This window comes from Enhydra lutris, unplaced genomic scaffold (genome assembly GCF_002288905.1).
Source record: "Enhydra lutris kenyoni isolate GAN:26980312 unplaced genomic scaffold, ASM228890v2 scaffoldscaffold62, whole genome shotgun sequence".
In the NCBI taxonomy this organism is placed as follows: domain Eukaryota; kingdom Metazoa; phylum Chordata; class Mammalia; order Carnivora; family Mustelidae; genus Enhydra; species Enhydra lutris.
In genome coordinates this window covers 15706161-15733880 of record NW_019154146.1, presented here as the reverse complement: position 1 = coordinate 15733880, position 27720 = coordinate 15706161, and the positions used below count along the sequence as shown (strand labels likewise).

The window sequence follows — 27720 nt, the reverse complement described above, 5'->3', positions numbered from 1 at the left end:
CCAGGGACCTGTTGGTATCATGCCACGGAGAACTACAGTTCTGAATTGGGAAGTGGGGTGGGGCGGGGCGGGGGGTGGGAGAGGAGACCGTCTCTGTAAAAATGACAGTTTTTTAAAAAAGGTAAGTCACATTCAGTCTAACAACACTGTTTCCTGCTCCTTTTTGATGGAGGCTAACACTGGGTGGTCGGGTTCCGTGACTTCCGAGTCCGCGCTGCCCAGGAGAATGGACCGCCCCTCGTCCAGGGCGAAAACGTCCGAGTTTTGGTTCTGGCACGAGTGTTTCACCACCTCATTGGGAGTCGAGAAGGTTTTGTCGCACAAGTTGCACTTGTAGGGTTTGTTGGTCTGCACCAGCATGTTGTCCATCTGACTGCCCTCCTCGAACGTGCAGAGCTCCAGAGTCTGCTTGTCCACCATGGTGTAGGTGTCCATGCTCTGGTTGAGGCACACGTGCCGCGCCGCCTGGTTGGCCCTGCAGAAGCTCTTGTCGCAGGTGCTGCACTTGAAGGGCTTGCCGGTGTGTATGTACATGTGCTCCCTCCAGTGGCTCTTCTGGATGAACTTGCGGCCGCAGATGGTGCACTCGTACTTGCGCCGCTTCACCTCGCGCTCCTGGTCCGCCTGCTCCAGGTTGTCGATGTCCGCGATGTCCGAGGGCGGCGGCGTCTCCGAGTGCGGCTGCCCGTCGATGATGGGTGAGTCGGAGATGTGCTGCAGCTCGCTGTCGCTGATCATCCCGGCCTCGGGCACCTCCATGGCGTCCTTCCCCAGGTCGGGGGCGTTGCTGCAGAGAGACAGGGGCCCCCGGCTGTCGCCGGGCTGGCCGGACGTGAACGGGACGCCCGTGTGGATCTGGAGGTGCTCCCGCAGGCTGCTGCGCAGCGTGAAGCGCCGGCCGCACAGGTGGCAGGCGTAGTACTTGGGGAAGCTCCCGTTCCTCTTCATGATGCTCGGCTTCACGTGGGCGATGGTGAGGGCCGCCGGCTGTTCGTCCGAGGACGAGGCCTCCAGGTTGGTCTCCTCCCCGGGAGGTGGGGGAGGCACGGGCGTGGAAACGAGTTCCGGGGACAGCGAGGTCTGCAGCGGGTCCGAGGGAGTCAGGTGCGTCCGAGTCACCGGGGCCAGGTTGGAAGGCAGCTGGGACAGCTGGGAGGCCTCCGGCGCCTGCTCCTGGCTCACCCGGGACGGCTGCGGCCGCGCTTCCCGCCCCAGCTTCTCGGGGGCAGAGGCAATCTTGGTGGCTTGTCGCAACTGGTGGTCTGCGATCTGAATGCCGTACAGGGAAGAAGCCAGCGGGAAAACTTGGTCGGGGTGAGAAAAGGCGCCCTGGCTGGCCAGGCTGGCTTCCTGGATCAGCGGGTAGGCGTGCAGAAACTTGATCCCCTGTTCCAATCGAACGGGATCGATGAGCTGGGGTGCCATCTTGCCGGTGTACATCAGATGTAAGAGATAGCTGAAGATATCCGGCTGGATGTCGGTTGGTTTCAAACGGACACACTCACTGCAAGAGACAGGGGGACAGTCTGTAAGTAAATGTCAGCCCAGGTCTCCAGGGAGAACATGATCTCTGGAGAAAAAAGGGGGCAACTTTTAAAGGCAAATGAAACCAGAGCATTTCCCCTTTCTTACAGTTAGTGTTTCATGAAAAGGAATATTCAGGGGAGAGAACTGGAACCCAAGTAATTTCATGGTGTTAAGAACAGACAGAGACAATAAATGTATTTGCAAGGATGAGAAGGAAAAAGTTCATGTTAAGCAAATATGGTATCTTAACTCCTAGATTCTTGAAGCAGTTTTTTTTTCTCCTCAGAGTCTACATGAACTTCTATCACATTGTATTTTTAGACAGAACTCTGAGAGTTCTATATACAAAAACTTTTGTGTTTTGTGCGGAGGATCTATTGCTTCTCCGTCTGAAAGTGGCCTGTGACCCGGACATGGTTAAGAGCCGCTGACCTGGCAGAGCTTTGGCTAAGAGTCTATGATTTTCTATTGATCCAATGCCATCCAGAGCTCAGCAGGAGATCTTTTAAGGCAGATCAAACAATCTACCTGGTGAGAAAGTTTCTTCATTTGTAAAACGACACGGGGGAGCGGGGCTAGCATGAACAAGCGCTAGGAGCCACACGACAAAAGTGAGAGAAAAATAAAACCTAATTCTGTTGGTGCTCTGAACTCTCTGATCTGCCCCCCCCCCCCAGGAAGGTATGGGGGAACATTCTAGCTCTAATGGGGTCAGATCACCTTCCCAGTATTGCTAGACTGCAGTAAAAAGCGGTTTCAGGACAACTCCCTTACTTACCAAAGGTAAATACCGCCCGCCTTTACAGGCATTATCTCATTAAACTCCATTCATTCTCATTTTCCAGCTAAGGGACAGAGGCTCAAAGAGATTCATGCCTTGCTCAGTATCAGAGTTCGAAGAGGGATTTAAATCTCGGTCTCAATCCAAACCCATGACACCAAAATTGTTTAGAGCATGAAAACAATCCTGTGTAATGGTTCAGGCAGATGTGACTGTTCCTATCTGACAGATCTGGAAACTGAGAGCCCAAAAAGTTAAGTGATTTATCTGAGGCCCCTAAAGCAGCTAGTGTTTGCCTCATTCCAGAAACATCATTCTGATCAAGCAGCTTTAATCAAGCAGTCCCAAAGAGCTCTTCCTAAACCATCACTAATGACAGCAATTCTAATGCATTAAAAGCAATGATTGTATCTATAAAGCATGAGGTGTGTGCTGTATGTCCACTGAGTGAATATATTCTACAGACAATGCATTTTCAATTTCAAGGACAGCTTCCTTGAATGCCTTTAGAATGTATAATCATTTTTAAAAATGGATGAGTTATTTAATCAATCAGGTTCTTACAATGTATAATCATTTTTGATTACACCACTTCTTACTCTTGTAACTCTTTTTGTCTCCTTTAGCCGTTTATCTTATCGATATATGTTTTTCAACATGCTAAAAAAAAGTCACAGTATACCTGCTCTTCCAAATTTAACATTTTATTCTATTTTTTAAAAGAGTGACTTTAATAGCAATTTGTGACAGACCAGATTTGAGGAATTCCTGTCTTGCTATCAATGCGTGTATATTTCAAGATGACTGCATACAAGTAATCATGTGAAAAGTGTCTGCCTACAAAGTATGGAAGTCAAAGAATAAAGATTATGCATAGAAACTAGCAGCACTTTGATGGCAGAAAGAAGAGAGTTTCTGTGACTCTTTTTTAAAAAAGATAGATCACTCATTTTCCTTTGGAGTCTTTTTATAGGTGGTCTTCCTTTCGAGCACAGGGTGAGTGCCGACAATACTGTGTGTACACTAGAATACATTTCAGGGGCTCTAGGGAAATTCAATATTCAAAACAAAGCTTCAGGGATCATGTGTGGGGAAGAATACTTTAATCAGGTAAACAGTCACCTCCAAAACAGAGAACTGGGAAACCACAGGCCTTCGGAGATGCGAAGTACTCCCAGGAGTTCACAGGCACCTTTGTTCTGCTGGAAGGGTATGTTCCCACAGGCAAAAGAGAAAGCAAGCTCCCCTCTGCCTCGCAGAAAGAGAAGAGAAGGGTCGAAGTCCCAAGGAGGACTATGTTTTTTAGCATCTGTGATCGGTAAGTACCAAGTGGGGCCCCTTTCCATCAAAGTTTTGTTGTCAGTTTTATGATTTTCCCTTATTTGTTACTATATAGGTTGTCCTCTGTCTACTGTCAGTGATGGGTGGTTACTGAGCAGAGCTCAGGTTTTAAAGAACTGTGTGCAATCTCTGAAGGCAAAGAATAAACTGGGCTGGGAGACCCTGCCAGACTGGAGGGAGAAGGAATCCGAAGGGACCCACAGGTCTGGAGAGAAACCACCAGGGAGAGGGAGGCCTCTGGGATTCAACGCCAGTGCCTAGGGCCCCAGGAGGTTCCCAGAAACCAATTATCTTGATTTCTCGATTTTATTTTTTTTTCTTAAAGCAGAAGAACACATGCACACATATACACATAGAAACACTTAAAAAAAAAAAAGTTATTTAAAAAAGTTCCTTAGGTCACATTCCAGCAATTTCCATTCTTGACTGCTTCCCCTCCCAGCTAGACCTCTCTGCTTGCTATGGGCCAGACTTTGGTCATTTCCAAGTCCTTCTGGAAGGACACAGCTCCCCACAAGATAATTACACCTACATGGTTTGGTCTGTAGGTGTCTGCTTGAGACACTTTTACAGGAAAAATAAGGTTTTGGCACAGCCACAAGCCCTTTGTGCAAACTTTCACAGGAATTTGCATTTTTAATCTTTCCTTCACTGGAATCTCAAAGGGAAAAAGGGGCTTAAAGAACCTTAGAAATAAAAAAAAAAAAAAAAAAAAAAAAAAACCTTAGAAATAATTAATTTAACATAATGTTCTACCTCGCTCAGGAGGTTGTGCTTAGCCAGACCTGCCTCTCTGCAGTCTGGGGAACTCTTGTGGTTGCAGTCCTGTGAGATTCACAACCCAGTCACTTCCAGGGCTGCACACGAGACAGAGACACCTAGTGGTACTACAGACAACAGAACACTCTTAAACCAAGTGTGAAAAACCTGTATTCTCAGTCCACCTTCTGGGTAATCAGGTGGCAACTCACAGCACCTGACAAAGGCCCTGGTTTGAAAGGCTGCCTCTGGCCTTTGCCCCCTGTTTGCTTCATCTCAAAGAGAAAAGAACACTGGGGACTCCGATCTACACAGATACCACAATTCCTTTTTTACAAAGGCATTTAAACTGCTCTCCACTTAAGTTTCTTGAATCTATTTAAAACTCATTAAACTGGGGCGCCTGGGTGGCTCAGTGGGTTAAGCCTCTGCCTTTGGCTCAGGACATGATCTCAGGATCCTGGGATCGAGCCCTATATTGGGCTCTCTGCTCAGCAGGGAGCCTGCTTCCCTCCTCTCTCTGCCTGCCTCTCTGCCTACTTGTGATCTCTGTCAAATAAATAAATAGAAAATCTTAAAACTCATTAAACTGTATTTTTTTACTCCTCAAAATGAAAATCTTTCCCCCTCAAGACAAATTAACTCATTGTGTTGAAACTTCTAAGCAAGTCTCTGACAAAGAGGTAAAAGGGAACGTCCTTAGTGTTGCAGGACAAAGCAACCTCTGCTCGCCACTATCCCTCTTCTTCACCCATTCTGCTCCTCCAGACACTTAACTAGTGGCCATTATGTACAAATACCCAAACTTTACACTGGGCATCCACAAAGCTTGGTCAAACCTGGTCTCTGCCCTCAGGAAACTTACAAATGAAGGGGGTGGGGAGAGAGAAGTCCACGGAGAACAATACAAGGAAAATGTGCTGATCTTGTAAAGGGGCAGAAAGTGCTGTGAAATGTGAGAGAGGAAGAGCCGGCTTTGGATCACTGTGGGGAGGGGTCGCAGAAGAGGTGAGGGGGAGCCGGGCTCGGGGACTGGGCATGATGGCCAAGCAGGGTGGCCAAGCAGGCTGCAGCCTTTGGGCCTTGAAAGAGAAGCAGGAATCCGTGTGCTGTTTTGATCTGCAACAGACGGCCTCGAGGTTTCTGATCCAAGCAATACACTCTGGAGTAGGTTTCTGATCAAAGGCGTCCTACAATCACATCGCTTGCTCACTGTTCAGGAATATTCATCTGACAGGAATGATTAGGAAACGGGAGGAGGTAAGAAGGGGAAGGAAAGGGCTAATGCAAAAGGGACTGTGAGGGAAACGTGATTGGGGGCGGGACCAAGAAAATGGGGTTTTAGAGCGATTTTAAGTGCGGGTTACTTGGAGATAAATAGGGAAGGACCTGGGAAGGCCTAACTCAGCTTCAGACATACTGATACTCCATTCTACCCCTCGAGCAGCCAGCCTCGCAGCCTTGGGAAGCAGAGTTCCGGACGCAGAGAAAGGTTAAGGCCAGAGTTGTAAACTTGCGGCTTCCAGCAGAGGCCCAATCCAGAAGAAACGAGCTCCCCAGGAGAGCGCACAGGGAAAGAAGCACGGAGAGCTCCAGACTAAAACTCAGCACGACTCTCAGAAGGCTCCTGCCCAGAGGGCAGGAAAACAGGGAACATTCTGCATTATCAAAGTGCAGCTGATGCAGTGCGGCCAAGGACAAGGACGCCAGAGGCTGAGAAGAGCCGCGGTTTTGATGAAGAGGTGACCTTAGAGAAATGATTTCAGTAGAGATGGAGCACAGACCACAGTGTCCCCAGAGAGGAGGGGTCAAGGGGGTAGGGGGGAGCACCAGCAAGGCTGTGGCTCGCCCTCTGAACACCTTCACCATGAGATAAAGGAGAAGGTGCCCCACAGCACAGTCAAGGTACCTGGGATGTTGATCCTGCAGCGGCTCGGATGTGGGGGCAGTGCACAGTGAAAAGGACAGAACGGAGAGTAAGAGGTCGGATCTGTAGCCTGAGAGTTGGAGGAAGACCACTTTTCCTTAGAGGGTCCTTTGCTCCAAGATGGGAGAGATGAGAAGGAAAGATCAAAGATGCTGAGATTGGGATGTGTTAAGAGAGAAAAGAAGGGAACTGGGGAATTCATGGCCTCAAGCTTCTCATTAGACTGGCAGATAAGGATAAAAATAGGGAAAGGAGTGGGGGCTGCCTGGGGGCCCGGGGCTGGAGGAGTGGGAGCGAGGGAATCAGGCTGCCACTGCCCATCCTGAGGGTCGGGGTCAGCTAGCCAGGGTACTGGGCGTGGAGGGGCTGCCGGGGGCTCAAAGGTCCATGGAAGTGTGAGTAACCAAGATGGGCAAGGGGGCAAGTGAGGTCATGAGGGAAAACTGGGCGCCCAGGGGCCTAGGATTCCAGGGAGAGGAGGTGAGCCCCATGGTCTGGATGGGCGAAGAGCAGGTGCAGAGGGGAAGAGGGCCATGAAGTTCAGCGTCTACAGTCATTAGATTATTATCAACCACGTTAGTTACCTGGTCTGATGGACAAACAACATCTTAAAGTAATTGGAGAATGAAGCAAGAACTGATTTGTGTGCCTTGAAGTACACATCGCCGATGGCAACCGTGCAGTCACACAGGAAACCAAACTCTCGCTGAGCGTTTAACTGTTGCAGGAGAATAAGTCCATGGTTGGCCAAATCCATTTTTTTAAAAATCTGCAAAGCAAACAATTTTTTTTTTTAAGAAAGGTGATTCACAAGTAAGTATGTGTCCGTTATAGTCACCAATAGTAATGACCATAGCTAAAAAGTCACGCTAACAACGTGACACCAGTTCGCTCATTCCACCTCCATGGCCGCTCTGGGAGTCAGCTGCTCTGTCTTCACTCCCGTTTCACAGATGATGGCATTTACAGCGAGGTGGGAGATTACGTGGTCTGCCCAAGTTTACACAGATGTGAGTGGGGGAGCCGGGCTGGGAAATGAACTCGGCTGTCTGCGCTCTAGACAGCAAATGTCCCCAGATCAGTTAGTCTTTTAGTTTACGACTCCAAATGCAAATTCTAAATGACCTGTCTACTAGAACTTGTCAAATCTTCCATAGAGATCAGTAAATTAAGGTGCTCCGCAGGGCGCGGGGCGGGGGTGGGGGGGACACACACAGCAGAGTAGGGTGAAGATCTCACCAAACTGGGGCCATTTTCTAGCTCCTGCCCTGGGGACAGGACTGCCCCTGGCAGGGATAAAATAATACGCCCGTTATTGCCCTGGACACCTGTGCTCATGGAGGGAGGAAGTGGGATGGCATCCTCTTCCCTTTTTTGTGGATGAGGTATTGGGCTTTGAGAGGTGTAAATAAGTTTGCCCAGGCCATCAAGCTAGAAGGCAGGGGAGCCAAAATTTAAATCCCATTGTTCTGACTCCAGATTCTAAGGTCTTCATTGTCCCACTTCACCCTAGCAAAGCACTGGGTCTGAATCAGCTGTAGAGGAGCAGAACTGCCTCTAAAGGAGGTAGCTCGGCACATCAGTAGGCTGCTCCTTTCCCGCCAAGAGCATTTCTAACAGCCCACTACACACAGATCAGCGTTATACTTAACAGTAGACTCAGTGTTACCAAGAGCGAATGCCTTCTAAGATAGCCAACAAGGCAAGGATGCCCACTCTCATTACCGAACATAGTACTGGAAGTTTGAGTTCGTGCAATAAAGCAAGAAAGGAAATAAAAGGCATACAGAGAGGAAAGAGAGAACCAAAGCTGTCCCTCTCTCCAGATGACATGGTTGTTACCTAGAAAATCCCAAGGAATCTACAAAAACTAAAAACAAACAAACAAAAAAAAACACTCCTGGAACTAACAAGCGAGTCTGGCACCACCAGAGGAGGCTACAAGATAAACATGTGAAAGTTAACTGTAATTCTGTATACTAAGTTTGAACCTGTGGACACTGAAATTAGAAATATAACACCATTACAATCACTTAAAATGTTAAAATACATAGGTTGCCGATCTAACCAAACATGTATAGGACTTGTATGTTGAAGAGTCTGAAACTCTGAAGAAAGAAATCAAAGAATATTTAAAGAAATGGAAAGATACACTGTATTTATGGTTAGGAAAATCCAACATAGCACAAACAAATTTTTCCCAAGTCAGCATACAGGTTTGGCAAAATTCTTATCAAAATTCTCGCAAGGTTTTTTTTTTTTTTTTTTGTAGACATAGATAAGAATATTCTGAAATGTATCATGGAAAGCCAAAGGAACCAGAAGAGCTAAAATAATTTTTTTTAAAGATTTTATTTATTTGACAGACAGAGATCACAAGGAGGCAGAGAGGCAGGCAGAGAGAGGGGGAAGCAGGCTCCCCGCTGAGCAGAGAGCCCGATGAAGGGCTCGATCCCAAGACCCTGGGATCATGACCTGAGCTGAAGGCAGAGGCTTCACCCACTGAGCCACCCAGGTGCCCCACTAAAATAATTTCTAAAAAGAATATTAAAGTGGGACGAATCAGTCTGATTTCAAGATGCATCGAACAGGTAAGCATTCAAGACAGCAAGGTCCTGTCGAAGGGATAAACATACAGACTAGGAAACAGACTGAGAACCCAGCAGTGGAGCCACGTAAATATGCACAACTGATGTGGACGAAGGCCCAAAAGCATTTCAATTCCTCCAGTTCAGTGGAGGAAGAACAATCTTTTCAACAAATGGTGCTAGATCAGCTGGACTCCCATTAGGGGAAAAAAAAAGAAAGAAAGAAAAACACGTCATCAAAGTTTCATATCTTACATAAAAATTAACTCAAAATGAATCACAGACCCAGAAGTAAACACCAAACTATAACTTTTGTGAAAAAATGGGAGAAAAGCTTAGGGATCTAGGGTTAGATGCAGAACTTCTATACTGAACATGAAAAGTATAATCTGTAAAAGGAGAAACTGATTATGCCGGATTTCATCAAAATTAAGAATTTTTGTTCGTGAAAGAAGATGAAGGAAAGAGAAGAAAGGGGATGAAAAGACAAGGTAAAGACCAGGAGAAAATACCGGAAAACCTCTGCAAATCTTTGACAGAAGACAGGTATATAGAATACATAAAGAATTCTCAAACTTCAACAGGGAAAAAAAATATAACTAGACAACAGGCAATGGACTAGAAGATACATTTCACCACAGAGGCTATGCAGATGGTGAATAAAGACTTGAAAAGAGCTTCAGCCTCGTTGGTGACTGGGGAAAAGCAAATTAAGACCACGGTGAGGTTTCATTATATATCTACCAAAATGGCCAAAGTAGAAAATAACGGCAACACCAGACGCTGGCCACGACCAAGCTGGACCACTCGAACTCGGCCGGGGAGAAGGTGAAGAGTGCAGCCACTCTGGAAAAGCAGTTTCTTAAAAACTCAGTATGCAAGTACCATCCCACCCAGCAACAGGGCTCGTGGACACATCTGAGAGAATGGAAACCTATGTTCGCACTGAAACCTATGCGTGGACGTCCACAGCAGCTGTACTCCTAACAGCCAAAAACTAGAAACAGCCCAGATGTCCTTCGGTGGGTGAACAGTGAAGCACGTGGTATGCCCACGCCCCAGGAAACCACACAGCCAGTTAAGGACACATGAACTACTGCTACGTGTACAGAGCAAGGCGGGTGCTTCTGTAGAGTGAAAAAAGACAATCCCCAAAGGTCACACGCTCTATGATTCTGCGGCTATAACATTCTCGAAAATCAGAGGAGCAGAGAACAGATTAGTGACGGGAGGCGAGGGGAGCAGGAGGGAAATGGGTTCGCTACAGAAGGGCAACACGAGGGATCCTTGGGACAGGAATGTTCTGCAGCTCAACTGTATCAGCGTCAGCACCCTGGTTGTGATGTGGACTACAGTTCAGCGAGAAGTTTCCAACAGAGGAAACTCGGCAAAGGCTTATGCGATCTCTCTTACTTCTTGCAATTACATGTGTGTCTGTAGTTATCTCAAAATAAAAAGGAATAGGAAAAAAAGACAATCCCACCACACATTAACTAATTAGCCAGATTTAAAAAGAAAGGGGTAATAACGATGACACTTAAGTGCAGAACTGGGAAAGCTACTGTGAAGGATGCATTATCAGTAAGCTTTAGAAACAAAACAGAACAAAACAAACCAGACCCACGGCAATTCTTACTCAGCTGGTACTGAACTCCCCACTCTCCTTCCTGTGCTAGGCATGATCTGGCAGATTCAGAATTAACAAGTGTGACCTAAAAGAAAAGAAGGAAAGGGAATAATACTTTGAGAGACCAATCAGGTCACAGAGCAAGGATCAAGGATGTCCAGTGTCACGTTTTCTATCAAGAGCTGTCTCCAAGTAGGACAGGCAGGCGGGCCACCCAAGCTAGCAGCAGTCTGGGTACAGAGACCCGGACCGCAGGCTCATTTATATGTCCACATCCCTGGGATGGATTAGGACCCTCGTTCCCCCAGGATTTTCGGTGTAGATAGGAGAAGTGAGAGCACTCAGAGGAGGAAGAGGAGACAGAAACAAGGTGCGAGGTTCAGGATGAAAACACGAGTTGGTGCCTGTGTGCAGGGTAATGGGGATTACACAGAAACATCACTCTAACCCGACCGCCCCCATGGTATACCATTAGAAGCCTGTTGGCTGGAAAGTGCCAGCATACTTCCTTTTTCCATCTTACCAACCAGCCTTTTTCTACAAAGAAGCGTAACACCCCCTGAGAACACCCTGCCCTGAGCTGCTGTTCCTGCGCTTTGTCTCTGAGCCCGTTCCCCTTATGCCTAGGCGGCTCTGGCTATCCCTTCACTGACAGCAGCTTTGAGTATGAGAACACATGACTGTTTATTCCCCAATGATAATGACAAGAGTGGCTCTTCCTGATGGAGTGTTTACCACTGACCATTCGTTTCCATTCGGTCTTTATTTAATTGCGCATGAACTTATCTGTGGTATTGCTATGCAGATTTTATAAAGGGGGAAACAGGCTGAGAGGTCAGCTGGTCTGCCCCCGAGGATAGACTCGGTAGGCGTTAGAAGTGAGATTTAAGCAGGGTTGTCTGGTTTGTTGGTACGCGCTATGCATGAGTGTGTTTAAAAATCAATCGGAAACATTATTTTTATTGCTGCTTTTGAGCATACGTACTTGTGATAAGACATTTCGACTATCACAGACGCACAGTTGGGAGCTGTCCAGCCATCCTCCCCACCCCCCCAGTTTCTCCACACTCTGCCAGCACGGGGGTGGGGGGGTGGAGGGTGGTGGTACCCCTTCTTAAAGAATCATTGCCAAATCCATTCTCATTTTCTTACCTTCTGTGGATTTAGTGATGAGAGGAAGTATATTTTTATGTTTATTGATCATTTATATTTCCTCTTGTATCTCTTCATGAGCTCTGCTCGGTTTTCTATCAGGTTGTCTTTTTCTTATCGATCTGTAAAACCCTTGGTATATAATAAAAATGAGCCCTTTAAACATGCAAGTCGCTAACATTTCTCGTACTTTCTTTTGATTTTGTTTTACAGAGATTTGTGACATACAGTTTTACGTTGTAATGTCATCAAACTTATCAATATTTTATAGGATTTTGAAGTTTTTGTTCTTAGAGTGAAAATCTCGATATAGCAAGAGGTAGAGCTCCTTCTCATTCCACAAACAGCCCAAGGTGAGTATTTTTTTTCAGCCCGTAAGAATGGAAAAAGAATGAAAAAAAAAAAAACCAAAAAACCGTGAAATGTTTCTTTTTTAAAGGGGGTCTATCAGTTATTTTAGAATCTCGAGGGGCGCCTGGGTGGCTCAGTGGGTTAAACCTCTGTCTTCGGATCAGATCATCTTCTCAGGGTCTTGGAATCGAGCCCTGCATGGGCTCTCTGCTCAGCAGGGAGCCTGTTCCCCCTCTCTCTCTGTCTGACTCTCTGCCTACTTGCGATCTCTCTCTCTCTGTCAAATAAATAAAATCTTTAAAAAAAATTAAAAAAAATTAGAATCTCGATTTAGAGATTTAGAATAGGAAACATACTGAACAGGTCTTTCACACAGAGAGGGAAGAACACATGTAGAGGAGTCTCAAGGATGTGAAAAAAGCCAAACGAGAGGAGGAATCATGGAAAGAATGAGTCTTCTGTTCAAAAAGTATATAGGGAAGACAAAGTTTTGCATAGATAAATTTTTAAAATCTCACTTTGGACACCCAGAAAAGCTTTCTGAGGGAGAAAAATCAGAACCAACCCAGACCCCCCCTCGAGTCTGGCACATGTGAATGAGTCTGAGAAAATGGGGTGGAGGGGTCCCCAGCCTGGATTCCATGAGAAGGGCAGCTCGGGCAGTGCCCCCTGCCCCTGCCCAGTCGACAGCACCCCCTTGTCCTAAACCTCCTTTTGTCATCACGGCCCCTTCAGAGCTGTTTCCACTCAGCCTGTGCTGCGCAGGCTGAGGCCGCAGCATCTTCATGGGGGGCTCTGCTTGAGGCCACCCCTCTTGTGGAAACGGAAGTCCGCTCCTTGCTTCCCACCTCCCGTCCACGGCTCACACGTGCACCGCTCCTGCCCTGTGCACTGAGACGGCTCAGCCAAGGTCATCGAGGACCTCTGCTCCCCAGCCCCCAGACTGAGCTACTCGACCTCTCTGCGGCATTTATACCCTTCCTCCTGCTCCATAAATACTGTCTCCGGCTCCGGCTCCGAGGCCGCTGTGCTCTGGTTTTCTCTCACCTCTGGCTGTTCTATTTTAATCTCCACCAAGGATTCCTCTTTTGCTGATGCTCCTTTGCCTTGACCACAGCCTAATTCTCCTTCTATGGACTCTCTGTGGGGATCCAGTCCACTCCCACTGGGCCATCCCAAATGACCCCTCTATTCAGAACAGGAAAAACAATTCAAATCCCCTTTCCCCTCACCCCCATTTCCTCCAAAGGACACTAAAAGCCACGGCCACAAACCCCTTCTTTCCGTACCCCCTGCCGAGTGCATGGCACCACCATCCATCTCTCGACCAAGCCAGGAATCTCAATTCCCCCCTTCTTGGCCCCACTTCCCTCATTCTACAGTTGGTCACTCACGGCCCACCAACTTCAGCTTCTTATCCCACCCCTGAGCTCTGCCTCCCTACACATCTCTCCAGCTTCCAGCTCTAGCTCTTGAATCCAACCACACAGAATAGCCAGAGGGCTCTTTCCAAAGGGCAAATCTGATGTTACTATCCTGCTTAAAATTCTCCTGTGATTCCCTACTTCCTTTAGTGTGAAACCCAAAGTTTTCAGCACAGCTTACCAGTCCTCCGTGGCCCAACCCCTGCCTAACTCTGCACAACATGGTCTCGTGCTGATGGAAACTAATGGTTTCCAGACTTTTGGATTTTACGGGCCTACTAAAAACCAGCCAACCAACCTTGAAACTAGGGGTCCAAAAGGGTATCGTTCTCTATTTTTCAAGAAAAGACATAAAACATTCACACACCCAGTAGGGATGGGGGACTTCTAAGTGTACATGGGCAGGAAGAACATAAGGTCCGAACACCTTTCTAGAGGAAGGGCTGTTGGCACTATATTCAGTATATGGAAGAAAAATGTTCTAATGCAAAAAAAAGTACAACATAAAATTTTACTTTATGACATTAAGTTGTGCCTAACTGTTTCCTTGACAAGATTATCATTTGATGATCTTCACAAAATGATCAAGTAAAACTTGTTCTGAAATGCAAGCATCACTAAAAGCCCAATTTCATCTGAGTCTATGGATGGTAATGGGGACAAAATTATGTTATTTCACTCACTTTGGAAATGCTGGATGAGCTGAGCTAAGCTGAAGAAGGGCATCTTTCTTTATAACCAGAAGGTCCTGAAGCCCAGGCCATTCTTGGGCTCCCAGCCATCTGCAACTCTCACTGCTCAGAGTCCGTTCTCTCCAGGCTGAGCCCAGCACCGGATCTCTACTCCCACTGTCAGGACTGGGGGCCTGTTTGAACGGGTCTTAGAAACTCTACGCTGGACCTTCAAACATGCCACTTCCAGAGGGACCCACCACTTACTGCCTCCCCTTTCCCCTCGGTCCCCAACCCTACTTGTCCCCTGCAGAATTTCCCTGACCCTCAAGATTAGGAGGCCCTCCTTGCCTCTGGAACATCGGTGAACATTCTAGTTTACACTGTGTCTGCCTGATGCTTCCCCAAAACGCATCACTGGGTCTGATTTATCACTTATTACTTTATTTCACATACTAGCATATTGTCTGGTGTTCAGTATTTGTTAAAAAAAAATTAAGAAACTCTAGGTTCAGAGAGAAGAATCTTGAGTTCTTGGCCCCTGACTAGCTGGGTGATGTGGGATAAGAGCTGAATTTCTATTTATTTTAGACTAACCTAAAAAGTTCACATCGATTTAAAGAGAGCTATTTTTGATTTTTAAATGTCATTTTGTGTTTCTTCATGCTAACAATTAAGTTCTGAACAGTGCTTTCTATTTTACAGTAACTCTTTACACTCATCATTTAATCCCCAATAACACCACGATGTATCATTTTGTCACTCTTCAGTATGAATTATGATATGAATAACCACAGCTTTAATAATAAATGACCACTTATTATGTGCCAAGGACCAACCACCCTCTTTCCAGCAGAAATCTACTGGACTTAGGAAGTTAAGTGACTTGCCCACATGTAGTCCCACTCTGAAGCTGCAGATCTGGGGAGTAGTCACACATCCGTCGAGCGCTTTTGGAGCTGCCAGGTATAGTGTTCGCAATGGCATGGAGAGTACAGAGTTTGAGGGCAGAATCAAAGAAGTACACAAATTTACAAAATTAAAATTTATCATGAAACTGGGGTCTAATTTTGGGGGCTGAAGATCAGGGAAGGGTTTTGTGAGGAAATGCCAGTTAAGTAGATATCTGGAGAGTAAGAAGAGTCAACTGGGCAAAGATGGGAGTGTTCCAGGCTGAGGGGAAGCATCTGCAAAGGTCCTAAGACAGGAGGGAGTAAGATGCTGCTGAGGAACTGGGACAAGGTCCCTATGACTGAAGGTCAAACAGCCGGAAACGGAGGAGGTGAGGCGAAGCTGGAGACTCAGGTCTTCTTAAGGGTACTGGTCTGTATCTGAAAAGCAATGGGAGCCACCGAGGGGATTTCGCAGGGTGAGCGATCGGATGGCTGCCCTGCAGAGCTAAACCAAATTTGACTGAGGAGTGAAGAGGCAGGTGAGGGCAGACCTGCTGGAAGTGGTGAGAGGGGAGACATTTCTGTGGTCTAGAAGAGGTGACAAAAGTAGATGGTGGCGATCTGGATGGGATTTGAAAGGTAGTTGGAAGATAAAAACTCAACGGGGCTGGTGGTGAACTGGATGGAGGAGGGCGGGGGAAATCGATGTGTTCAAGAGAACTCCTACTAGATTTCTTGCTTGTGTAACTAGAAAGATCATGGGGACTTCCGCCAGGAGAGAGAACACGGGCAAAGAGCCAGCTTTGTGGGGAAGACCGTGAGGTTATGTTGGGAGGTGGTGGGATGGTGGATACTTCTGAGACAACCAAGTAGAGGTGTGCAGTACGCACGGTGACTGTACTGGTCTGGAGTCCTGAGTCCCCGCCGGGGTTTATGCCTGAGAGTCTTTGGAGAAGCTGGGTGTATCTGACACCAGCCTTGAATCACTACATGACAGTTCACAGAGGTCACAACTGCTAACAGGAGTCAAGTGAATTCTGGTCTAATGGGTGTAAATTTCACACGCTTTCCTCTGCACTACTTGGCTCCAGAGGTCAGTCTCCGGAGTTCCTAGTACTCCCAGTCACAGAGGGCTGCCATGAAATAGTGACAAGAAACTGACATAAATGTCACATAAACGTGACAAGAAACCTACATAAAGCCCCTGATCATTTAAAACTGTACAAAGAACTTAAAAAAAAACAAAAAACTAAATTCAAAAAATTCATTTGTCTTTCTTAAATCAGAATAGTGAGCAGAAAGGCACGGAGGGAAAAGTAGAGATGGGGGAGGGGAGGCAATTCTTCTCCTTTTTTTAAGATTTTATTTTTAAGTAATCTCTACACCCAACATGGGGCTGGAACTCACAACCCAGAGATCAAGAGTCACATGTTCTATGGAATGAGCCAGCCAGGTGCCCCGAGGGGAAGCAATTCTTAAAAGTGGGTTTTCATTGAATGCCTTCTTTATACATGTATATGTGTACAAAGTTGTTTTTTTTTTCTTTTTAACTTAAGCAAATTCAGAGACTGCGAGATACACGTTGAAACACGTCAAAAGCACTTTTCAGAGCTAAATATAAATGACCACTTGTGTAATTTAATGCTTCACCACTGTTTTCCACACTGATAAAGCGGTACTGCCTAGAGGTTAAGGGCTTTTGCCTCCAGCTGGCAGCCCAGGTGGCGCTGATACTTCCGTGCAAGTTACTTATCCTTTGGAGGTGCAGCTGAATGGGACAATATCATCATAGTATATTTTGACAACCCAATTTCCTCCTACATTGTCAGTATAAGAAGAGGAGACCAAAACACCTTTTGGGAATTGATGACTCACTTTTTAAAGATAATAGCTCTCCTAAGATACTAAATACCACTTAGACTACCCATTTGGAGGGCACTAAAAGGGTCCTCTAAAGTCCTTAATTTTATTTAAGTGAAGCATAAATGAACACTGTAATACACAGGACACATCAGTAACAGAAAAAGCACTACCCAAAAGTAAGATTGATTCTTTCAAGTAGCTCAGACCACTTACCAGGATGAAAAAACTGCTTTTTCAATTAGTATTATTAATAATTAATATTTAGGGCCTATAAAGTAAACCTGAATGAGGCTGGCCATTTGAATTTTAATGTTTTTAACTGTATCTCAAAGCTAGGAAATGTGTCTTAATCAGTTGTGGTGACAATTTGATGCATTGTTCATAACATTAGTCAATCCTCTTCCATTGTAATTAGAAAAAGGTGGGACATAAACTAATCAATAGCACGTATTTTGACTTTGAAAACCACGGGATTTGTAAGAGATTGTCTTTTCAATTACAGGTTGCTGACGTTAACTTTGGAATTAGTTTTTAATTTCTAAGTGAAGGTCAGAAGGAGGCAGTTCCGGGACAGTTTGTGTCAAGGAGAACCAAGTCAGAGGTTTATGGCTAATGGAGTTGATATTAAAGTGAGAATTCTAAAGGCATTATGCTATAATCAACTTTAAGGAAACCTACATATGATCACATAGCAAAATTTAAAAACCTAATCTAATTTGCTATTTTTACAAATTTCTTTAACAGAAGACAATGGGATTCTGCATTTACTCTACTTCTCCATTTAGTTTGTTGTGATAACTGTTTTGGTTGAGTACTCAAGAAAATCCAACCTCACCCACAGATGTAGTTGGCAAAAGAAATGTATTAATAGCTTTTCCAGGAAATTGTGGATATTTTTCTTTGATACTACACCAAAACCTGGTAAGTCGTAGTTTCTTGAAGGTTAGCAGTTTGATCTAAAAATACATAACGAATGAAAATTTTCCAACTCTCTTACAGTAAAATTCATTGCTCTAGCTTGCACTTTGAACGGATCTTTTACCCATGCATGGTTTTTGTGAACATCCCCCATGGGTCACTGGAAAATGTCAGCTCGGTGACTTATGCAGTGGATCTTTCCAACGTTGACACATTTTGTCAACAGCTAAAAAGTCCAACAACATCTTACCATTATTATAAAATTGTTTTGACTTTTTTTTTTTTTTTAAATTGCTTTGACTTTATGGAACCCTGAGGGGTTCCTGGAGATTCAGAAGAGTGTGCAGACCACACTCAGACAACCCCAACCCCTGCTCAGAAGCACTATGAGGCTCAGAGAATCTAAGAAGACCGGTGTGATGTGGAACACAACCACACATTGAAACCTTTCTCAGATGACTCTGAAAGCTTTCTTGAAGTGAGAAAGTCTTAGGATGCGTACCTCTTCATGTGAGCTGGGAATTATGGGTTTGAGCATAAATACAGCCTCTAACTTGGCCTTATAACGTAGGGAAAAAATGGTCCTAAACTGTCTTGGACTGCCAACTTTAAGTATTCTGTGGCTACTGATTCCATCTCTTACTGGCATATTAGCGTTGTATAACACTCTTATTTACTATTGACTCACAGTAGTATTTTAATTATTTAATTTGGTAACAAAATTGTAACTCATACACTTGGGCATAAATAAAGCCTAGAAAATGTTCTCTCTGATGCTTAGAATGTTTACATTTTTTTTTTCTTCAGGAAAATAAAAATTCTCAATTCCCTTTTGGGTTTTTAGAGTCCTGCTTTGCAACTGCAAGGAGGTAGGAAAAGTGATAAATTCCCATTTCTGCTGTGTGCATTCTGAAATTTATGGCAGTCTCCAGCAGACCAGCAAGCTCTTCTTTCACCGTGACAGGCTGGAACCACACCACTTGCTCAACGTTTCAATTTTAACTTCAGGGAAAAAAGTCAGTGGGACTAGGGATCAAGCACCAGGACAGTTAAGAAGACAAGGCAGAAAAGTCTCCCAGCTCCAAAGCCATTCCCAGGTCAATGCCACTTATGAGCCGTGAAGGCTTCCTTCACTTTCTACCTCCGTGTCAGGGCTTCTCAAGCTGGGAATGCGTATCCGCGTACACAGGACATGCAGTGTTCACAAGGAGCATTTATCTTAGAAGATTAAGGTGAATACAATTTTATATTTTATATAATTTTTGTATTACAAAAGAGGAGATCTTTGGGGACAATGCAAAGTTCCTATTAATCATTATGATAGAGAAGAAAATGTCGTCGTGGCAGCTTTTATTCTGTTTTTATTCTAAAAGGTGCCCCTGTTTACTGTGCTGCTGGAGTATTTCAGTGGAAGTCTGCAGAGCACCATTTACTTACATCCTCTTCGAGAGAAGCTTTAAAACTGGCAAGTGGTTGGACTATACACTACAACAAAGCTTCAAGGGTGATTTATTTGCCACCCTTCAAAGGATTCCTTCACTACTATTTGTGGCACTTACTACCCCTGGTATAAATTGTGCTTTGGGATCTTACCATGGTCTCAATAAGAGGTCAATTCTTTGGCTAGAAAATAAACTTCTATAAACCACCAATTTATTAAGTGAGAAATGCCCAGCTTAAAGGAATATGGAACTTTTTCTTAATAATTACATTTTAACAGTTTGAAAACACCCTGGATATATCCCAAGGTTATTTAGAATGCAAATGAAATCTACTTTTTTAACAGTTAATGTCGGTTTGTAATAAATCATAGAAATGAGCATTTATGATGTCTTAGTTCTGATTTTCTTTTAAAGTTTCAGGCCTCTCCAACTAAAATGCTAGTGCAGGGTTCCCTCCGGGTCTACGTGGAGGTCTGTCCTAAAAAGGACAGAGCAGCCCATTTAAGGGAACCCTGAGCACCCCTAAATTCTGTATGAGCCCGTAATTCAGACCTTTTTTATGCTTTATTTTACTGAAACAATAACCTATTAAAATGAATAGAAGAGACTTATACACTAAGTGGGCCCATTGTATTTGATGGAGAGCAAATAACACTGCAGCCAATGGGGGGGGGGGGGGTTTGTTCCCCTAAGGCATCATTAGTTGAGCAGCTGCGAGTTCTTGCAGTAAATGGCCTAGCATTAACAATCTGCATTTTCACCCTGCCCACTTTTTTGCCTGCTCAGCTACCCTTGCTTTATCGCCCCCCTTTCACTACCAGAAAAGGTCCTTGCTTCCTAAGCACCTCTCTATCTTTGCAGTATCTTTGCAGCCTGTTTAAAAATCATCGGTTTGGGGCTTCTGTTACACCGGAAAAACGTCTCGGGCCCTGGAAACAGCCTCCGAGCCCCCAGCCTCCCCTTCTCGGAGCCCTCCGGGGTGGGAGGGCAGCGCGGGCTCAGGGCGCAGCATCGACGCTGGCCCACGCCCCAAGGCAAAGCACCCAGAAACCACAGCGCAGCACCGAGCTAACCTCGGCCTCAGCCGAGGCGCACATCGGCAACGGAGCGGAAGCCAGAGGCTGCCGGCCCAGCGTGCCCACACCCGCGGCCCGGGCCGCAGCGGTACAACCTGGCGGCGCCCAGAGAGGCCTACATCTGCCGCGACCGCAGGCGAGCGGCCCAACGGCCGCCCAGTCCTGCTTCGCCCCGCCCCGTCCCGTCCCGGGGGGCGGGGGCCCGGCCGAGGGCGGGGCCGGCCAGACCGGCGGGGGCCCGACGGGTCCCGGCGCCGCGCACCTCGGCCCCGCCCCCATCCTCGAGGGGCTGGGAGGAGGGGAGGGGAGGGGAAGGGAGGGGCGACGCACTCCGGCCGCGCCGCACGCTCTCCGCTTCCCTCAGTCCCGCGTGCGCGCGCGCGCTCGCCCCAAGTCCCGCGGAGTTTAACACAATGCCGACGCCTACGCCGTGCGCAACGCCCCGGCTGGCGCAACAGCTCCGGCGCCGGGGGCGGGGGGGTGGTCAGACAGGGCGAGGGGAAGAGCGCGCGCGAGAGCCGAAGACAGCGCGAGACCCGAGGAGGCCGGAAGCGCGCGTGCGCGCCCCCGCCCGCGAGCGGGGAGGCGGAGCCGCAGCAGTAGCGGCAGCAGCTGTAGGAGCCGCTGCAGCTGGGAGAAGCGCCAGAGAGGCCGGGCCTGCTCCGGTCGGACCGGATCCCTCCCCTCCCCCTCCCTCTCCGCTCCCCTCCCCCAAACCCACTTCCGCAGCTCGCGGCCTTGCCGCCGAAGAAGCAACAGCGGCAGCAGCAGGAGGCGGCGGCGAGGCGTCGGAAGGATTACGCACCTGACGGGCCCGCCTCTCAGGGCTCCAGCGCGGGACGCTCACCGGCCGCCGCCGCTCGGGACGCACTTCGCGGTGGCGGCGAGAAGGGAGGGACCGGCAACGGGGAACGGAACGCGAATCGCCCCCCTCCCCTTCCTCCCTCCCTCCCTCCGATCCCCCGCCCGCCCTCTCGGCTTCCGTCCCCTCCCCCTCCCGCAAAGCCCCGGATGGAGCCGCCGCCGACTCGCCGCCGCCTGGCTCCGGGGGATGGTTTTGTCAGGCGGCCAGAGCTCCGGCGCCAGGCGCAGCCGCCACCGCCCCCGCGGGGCGCCCCTGCCCTCGCTTCCCAGAACTGGGTCCCCGTGTGGTCCGGGCCCTCCGCCTGCCTTCACCCGGAGCCCCGGGACGGGGGTCATTCGTCTTCTTTGTTGCCACCGTTGGTGCCGGAACCGTTTGCGAGCTCCGGTGGCCCCCGCCCCCCCTCCGCCTTCCCGGAGCCCGGGTCGGGGGCGGCACGTGGGCACCGGCCCCGGGAGGTGGAGGCGTTGCGCGCTTACCTGTCGCCGGTGCTGCTGCGGCGGGGGGTGTGGAGGAAGCACCGCTGGGCAGCCTTGGCCGTGCTCTCCCCGCCGCCGCCGCCTCTGCCTCTCGCTGCTGCTGCTGCTGCTGCCGCCGCGGTCGGTGTCTCCGGCGCGGCGGCGGCGGCGGCGGCGGGGCTTTTCCTGTCCGGTTACGTTAAGGTCACATGACCGAGAGAGCGGAGCGACTAGTGCAAAGAGGCTGAGAGCGGCTCCCGCCGGGGGGGAGAGGCGGCGAGAGAGCAGTGGCGGCAAGAGCCCCCTCCGCCCCCCCAGCCGCCTCCCCTCCCCCCGCCCGCCTCCGCCTCCTGCTGCTCTGCCGCCGCCGCCGCCGCCTGCAGCACTAACTACACTGCCGCTCCCACCCAGGCTCCGCTCTGCTCCAGCCAAACTTCTGCAAACCATGTGCAGCCGAGGCGAGGAAACTTCTCTCCACCTATTGGGGCTGGAGGCTTGAGTCACAAGCCCCATGTTTACATAAAGTGTTTAGGTAGGACAATCCTGGAGATGCTCCGGGAAGGGATGCAGAACCGCTCGGATCCGTCTGCAAGCTTCTGCTTGACATCTCTTGGCCATTATCTTTGTCCCTTTATTTCCCGTGTGTCTTAAGTTTTCATCTTAAGACTTGAAATGAGTGGACTTGAGAGCCAAGGAGAAACTTGTAAATCACTAATACCTTTCTGTCATCAGTGGAATTGGAAAAGTCATTCCGAAGTAGATATGTCAGTTTGTGCTGTGTATAGAGGTACAAGTTCTTCCTTACAGGCTAGTTGAGTGTGATGACGGACGTTTGTTAGTATTGAACTTGATGCTTATTTCAGTAATTGTGGTTTAGTTTATGAGGCGTTGGTCCAAGAAAAAATCAGTTTGCAAAGCATGTTTGTTACTTAAGCACAATTTACTTTCCTGTTAAGTTTTGGTCTCTGAGGCACTGTTAGATTGGATTTAGAGTTGGCCATTCTGTTAAATTTGGAAGTCCAGAAACAGGTTCCATGGCAAGCAGGGGACTTGGATTCTCTGGTGGTCATTATTAACATTTGAAAGTTTATTTTTGTGTTGTTTCCATTTTGCTAGAATTTTATCTTTGCAAGTACAACTTAATTTTTTGAGAACTGGGTTTAATGATTTCTGTATTTTACATAATCTAGGATTTTGGAGACTTAAAAAGAATATGGCTTGATTATTAAGGAAATGGAAGTAGCAGGTTCCAGGATTCTCTTTGGTTTTAAAGCATGCAATTTAGGTGTAAGTTCCTTAGTTTGATGTTGAACTCATTTTGGTTTACAGGGCCAGACTTTAGCACAGAGCTCTGGCACATATTTCCCAAAATATTTAAGGCAAGATTAATAACTTAAGACAGTTAATTTGACATACATAAGTGTCCCCTCCTAAAGATGTGAGTTTGATTTAGTTATCTAGTTTTACCCAGGGCTACTGATTACTCATTTCTTCTTCGAAGACAAAATAAGCAGCTGTGTAACTTTAGTTGTCCAAATCTGAATAATAGATTTCATACATACCTGCCTTGAACTTTCTTATTCTTTGATCAGCTAGATAAATGACTTAAGTGGTTAAATGTCTACCTGCAAAACTAAATTCTGACCCTCATAAAAGTATTTCTAGTGCGCTATCACTAACACATCAAAGTTGGCCTTCAGACAGGCATGTCAGGTTCCTTGGATTGGCTCTGCAGTTGAAGTCTGTTTCATCTTACTGGGAAACTAAATTGACTCTGATTGGTAGACGTAGTTAGCGATCTTTGGGTTCTTAATTCTTTTAGACCTTGACTGTGAACTTTCAAGTTTATGGTCTGATGGACTGCTTACATGGAGAGGGAACTGACTTGAGGGAAACTAAAGGAAAAAGTGGGCAAAACTGATGTTAAAGTTTTGGGTTAGTTTTAGCCATTGTGTCTAGAGTATTGGCCTCGAGTCTCAAAGTAACTGCTTATTCTTAAGACCAGTGAATAGTTTCCCAGTACTCTTAGGTAGTTGTACAGGAATGAACCAGGGTTATTCCTGAAACTCTGGATCTCATTCCTAGAGAAGGTGTTGCCAGGAGCATCCTGGTCTTGTCTTCAGGAGCTGCTGCTCTTGAGAACAGGGCTGCTTTGCTGCCAGTTTTCTCAAGACTTAGGCATGCGTACTTGAATTTTGCCAAGTATGCAAATTATTTTGATTTTTAGTCACCATCACAAAGTAATAGCATTATAAGGAATTCTATACCAGTTCTATGTGCTTTCTACAATTTGCTGAAGTGGAAATACTTAGGTGGATACAGAAGCAAAGGCTGGGAAGAAAATAGTCATTGCAGAGAAGAACTAGTAGTGTATCTCAGGATTGGGACAAGGAAAGCTGTCAGTCTGGTTGTGGGAGAGCCACAAATGCCGTGAGTTCAGTAATGAGAAAAACAAGAAGTTAAATCATCTGTTTAGTGCTTATGCACTGATTTATTTTGGTATTTTGAAGATGAATTTGGTAAATTAGGAGTTCAAAAATAGTTTCACACATTTACTTAAAAGAAAATCACAGTGTAAGCAAATAATCTAAGTGGATTCATCAAAAGTTGAATTATGCATAAATATTCTACAATCATGTGCTGATGAAAGTTTTGATGCATATTGTGCTGAAATAAAAGTATGCACTTGCTTGTGTTCTGAAGAGGATAATTTCCGTGAGACTTGGACATTGGGCAGAAAGCTATTTAGTAGTACTGTACTTACCCTTTTTTTTGGGCAAAAATTTGTCGTGCATGTGGGCTGAAGTGGAAGATGGAATTTCTTTTAACACTGATAGTAAAAGTAGTAGAGGAAATAATAGATGTGGGTAGATCCCAGAGCAGCTTTTTCAGTACATAATTTTATAAGGATGTTCTCCTGGCTGACCTCTTAAATTAGGAAAATGACAAGTTTTTACATGTTTAAGTCTACCATGTCTTCTGTGTTTTACATGAAGTTTAAAATATAAGTCAGAAAAGATGTATTTTTGAGAATGCCTTATGTTTCGTTGGTTTGGTTATAAAGTGTATTGGAAATGTTTATTTTATAGTTCGTTATTGCTCAGTCCATATTCCCTGAAGGATTCCTTATACTTTAGGGAACTTTTTGTTTTAATCCTATTGGTGTTGGCTTTTGGGTTTCATACCTTTTTGGTTATAATTCTAAGATAAACGTGTATTAAATGCTACCTGGTTTAAACAGTATGTAAGATTTAACAGTTTTTAGGAAATAGTACTTGTTATTTTGAGTTGTATAGTTTTTTTTTCTAACTTAAGCCTGATTGTGTCGGTTAAATTGATTTCATCAGTCACAAATGAATCAAGCTCCACTTTTTGAAAAACACTGGCAGATTACTTTTCTTGCTATTACAAATTACCCCAACACTTCATGGCTTAAAATAATACACATTTGCTTATCTTGGGTCAGGAATCTGGACTCGTTTAGCTTGGTGATTTTGGGTCAGGGTCTTTAAGGAGGTTACAGTCAAGATGTTGACTGGGCTTAGAGGATTTGCTTTCCAGGTGGCTCACACTCTGGCAGGTTAATGCTGGCAATCGGCTGGTCTCAGCTCTCCCAACAGACTGCTTGAGTGTCCTCACAACATGGTGGTAGTTTGTTTCCCTGAGGGCAAATGATCCAAGCTAGAGCAAGGAGGAAGCCACACACCACTGCCACATGCTGTTAGTTAAAAGAAAGTCACTTAAGTCCAGCCTGTAGCCAAGGGCATAGGAATTAAGCTCCATGTCTTGAAGGGTGGAGTATCAGAGAATTTATGACATATTTTAGTAACTACCATAGTTTTGTATTTTTCTTGTTTATGGGTGAATTAGGATTGAACCAGAAGTCTTGTTGAAGTCAATCTGTAAGTAATTATCTTTGTTAATTAAGTCAGTTTTTCCTCTGAGGGCATCTAGTCTCAAGCCCACAATCTTAAATTTGAGATGGGAGGCTCAAAGAAGTAATTAACCAGCCCATGGTCATTCAGTCTAGGAAAGCTAAACGGATTTTTCTCTGATTTTTGTTGTGAACAATCTCTGTACTGATGGAGATGTGAAAGTTTGCTGGTGATTTTTAAAAATCTGAAGAAGTTCTAGTATAGAACTGTTGTTTCCTAGTCTACTGTTTTGCAAACTTCTACGTGATAGTAATACTTTCAACTTGACTTGACCTACAGATAATGCCTTGATGTCTATGAATTTGCAGACTCCTCGTAGGGCACCTCCTCCCTATTGATTCTTTGCGGAAACAAAAGTAGGAATTAACTTAAGAAGTTAATTCAAACTATGTTACTTACTGTTAGCTCCAGATGCTGCATATATAGATTTCGAGACTTACTGTGTAACTCTTCCAAATAGCACATTTTGGGGACCTAAAGGATGTTAAAAATAATCAGGGTTTGTGTATGAAAGAAAACAATTCCACTTTCTGCTCTGAGATTGTCATGGAAACTTTGGATCTAGTAAGATTTGTTCTCAGAACAGTTTTGGCTTTGTGGTATAAGAAGTAGGATGGGACCCTGAAATGGGTAGTGTGAGTGGAGCCAGGATAAATCTTGAAGGCTTTCCTTGATTTTTTTCTTTTAAATCCGGTAGACTTCCTGAGTAATAGATTGGGGATACAGTGAATTATCTTACACCTTTGCTATTGCAGAATTGATAATGGCTGCTTTGTTCTTAAACTGCTTTCCAGCTTCTCTTACCATCAGGACTCCTGACAGGTGCTGGTCTGCCCTACAGCACACACTTATGTGTTCGCTCCTGTTGTCTACCCATATCTTGTCCCTCCCATCCCCTTTCTCAGTTCTTTACAGGGACTTCCCTTTTCTGTGTGTTGCTGGTACTCAAGTGCTTGCAGAATTGAATTTGTAGTTGAAGGACCTAAGAAGATAATTTTTCCCACTAGAACTGAATGAACAAATGCTTATTATTGTGGAAAGCTTCTGGATATAGGTAGGAGGTGCTGGTGCTGTATATGTTAGTATCTGTTCTTAAGATGCTCAAAGTCCAGTGGGAAGAAGACAGTCTCCTATTTAATATGCAGTTCTACACTGCACATACCCAAAATGTAGTGGTAGTATAAATGAACTCGGTGTTTACGCTGAATCTTGAAGGGTGAATAGATGTGTGAAAAATAGACAGTTTTGTGACATGTTTGGTGGTTGTGCATTTCTTTTTTTTTTTAAGATTTTATTTATTTATTTGAGAGAGAGTAAGAGCGAGCAGAGGGAGAGGACAAACAGACTCTATACGGAGCTCAGAGCCCGATGTGGGGCTCGGTCTCTTGATCCTCGGGTAATGACCTGAGCTGAAATCAGGAGTCGGACTCTTAAACAACTGAGCCACCCAGGCACCCCAAGTGGTTCTGCATTTCTTAGCCTTACTCTTTAATTATACACATCTACCTTGAGTTGTTTCATTGTTGAGTTGCCTTCCTATTTTGATAAGTTACTTTTTTTCTGTGGCATGTACTTTTCATATTATTTCTCTAGAAGTGTGCTGTCCCAATTCAGTCGCTACTAGCCACATGTGGCTATGCAAATTAATGTCACGCTAGCCACATGTGGGTATAGGCTACCGTGTTGGGTAGCACAGGTATAGAACATTTATATTACTGCAGAAGGTTCTGTTGGACCTTGCTGCTCTAGAATCAACATTTTGCTCATTAGACATTTTCATGTTAGGGTAATGCATTGAGTTAGGAAGAGAATGAGTAAACTTAATAGCTTTCTGACATCATTGGAAGAGGCAGAGTGGTTGGTATTTATGAACAGAGGGGAGAGAGTATAGGATATTTACATTAGTGAAGAATATAGGCATTGGAGTCCAATCTAAGTTGGAATCATGTTCTCGCTACCTTAAATTGTTTGGCTTTGGGCATGTACTTCATTTGTGAAGCCTCAGTTTTTCATTATACTTAATATTCTTAAGATGCTTACAGTCCAGTAGGGGAGGACACAATCATATATTATTTTATATATATTAAATATGTAAATAAACTTACAGATTTGTGTGCATATAAAA

The 27720-nt window shown here is 45.8% G+C and overlaps 1 protein-coding gene across 1 annotated transcript; it reads right to left on the bottom strand.

Moving 5' to 3' along the window:
* Positions 1-21791, bottom strand: LOC111158744 (zinc finger and BTB domain containing 2). Its single transcript, XM_022520980.1, has 3 exons — positions 21682-21791; positions 6920-7104; positions 1-1504 (listed from the first exon to the last, which is right to left on the bottom strand). The coding sequence occupies exons 2-3, from the start codon at positions 7090-7092 to the stop codon at positions 133-135; spliced, it is 1545 nt and encodes a 514-aa protein (XP_022376688.1). The 5' UTR covers positions 7093-7104; positions 21682-21791; the 3' UTR covers positions 1-132.
* Between the last annotated feature and the right edge of the window lie 5929 nt (positions 21792-27720).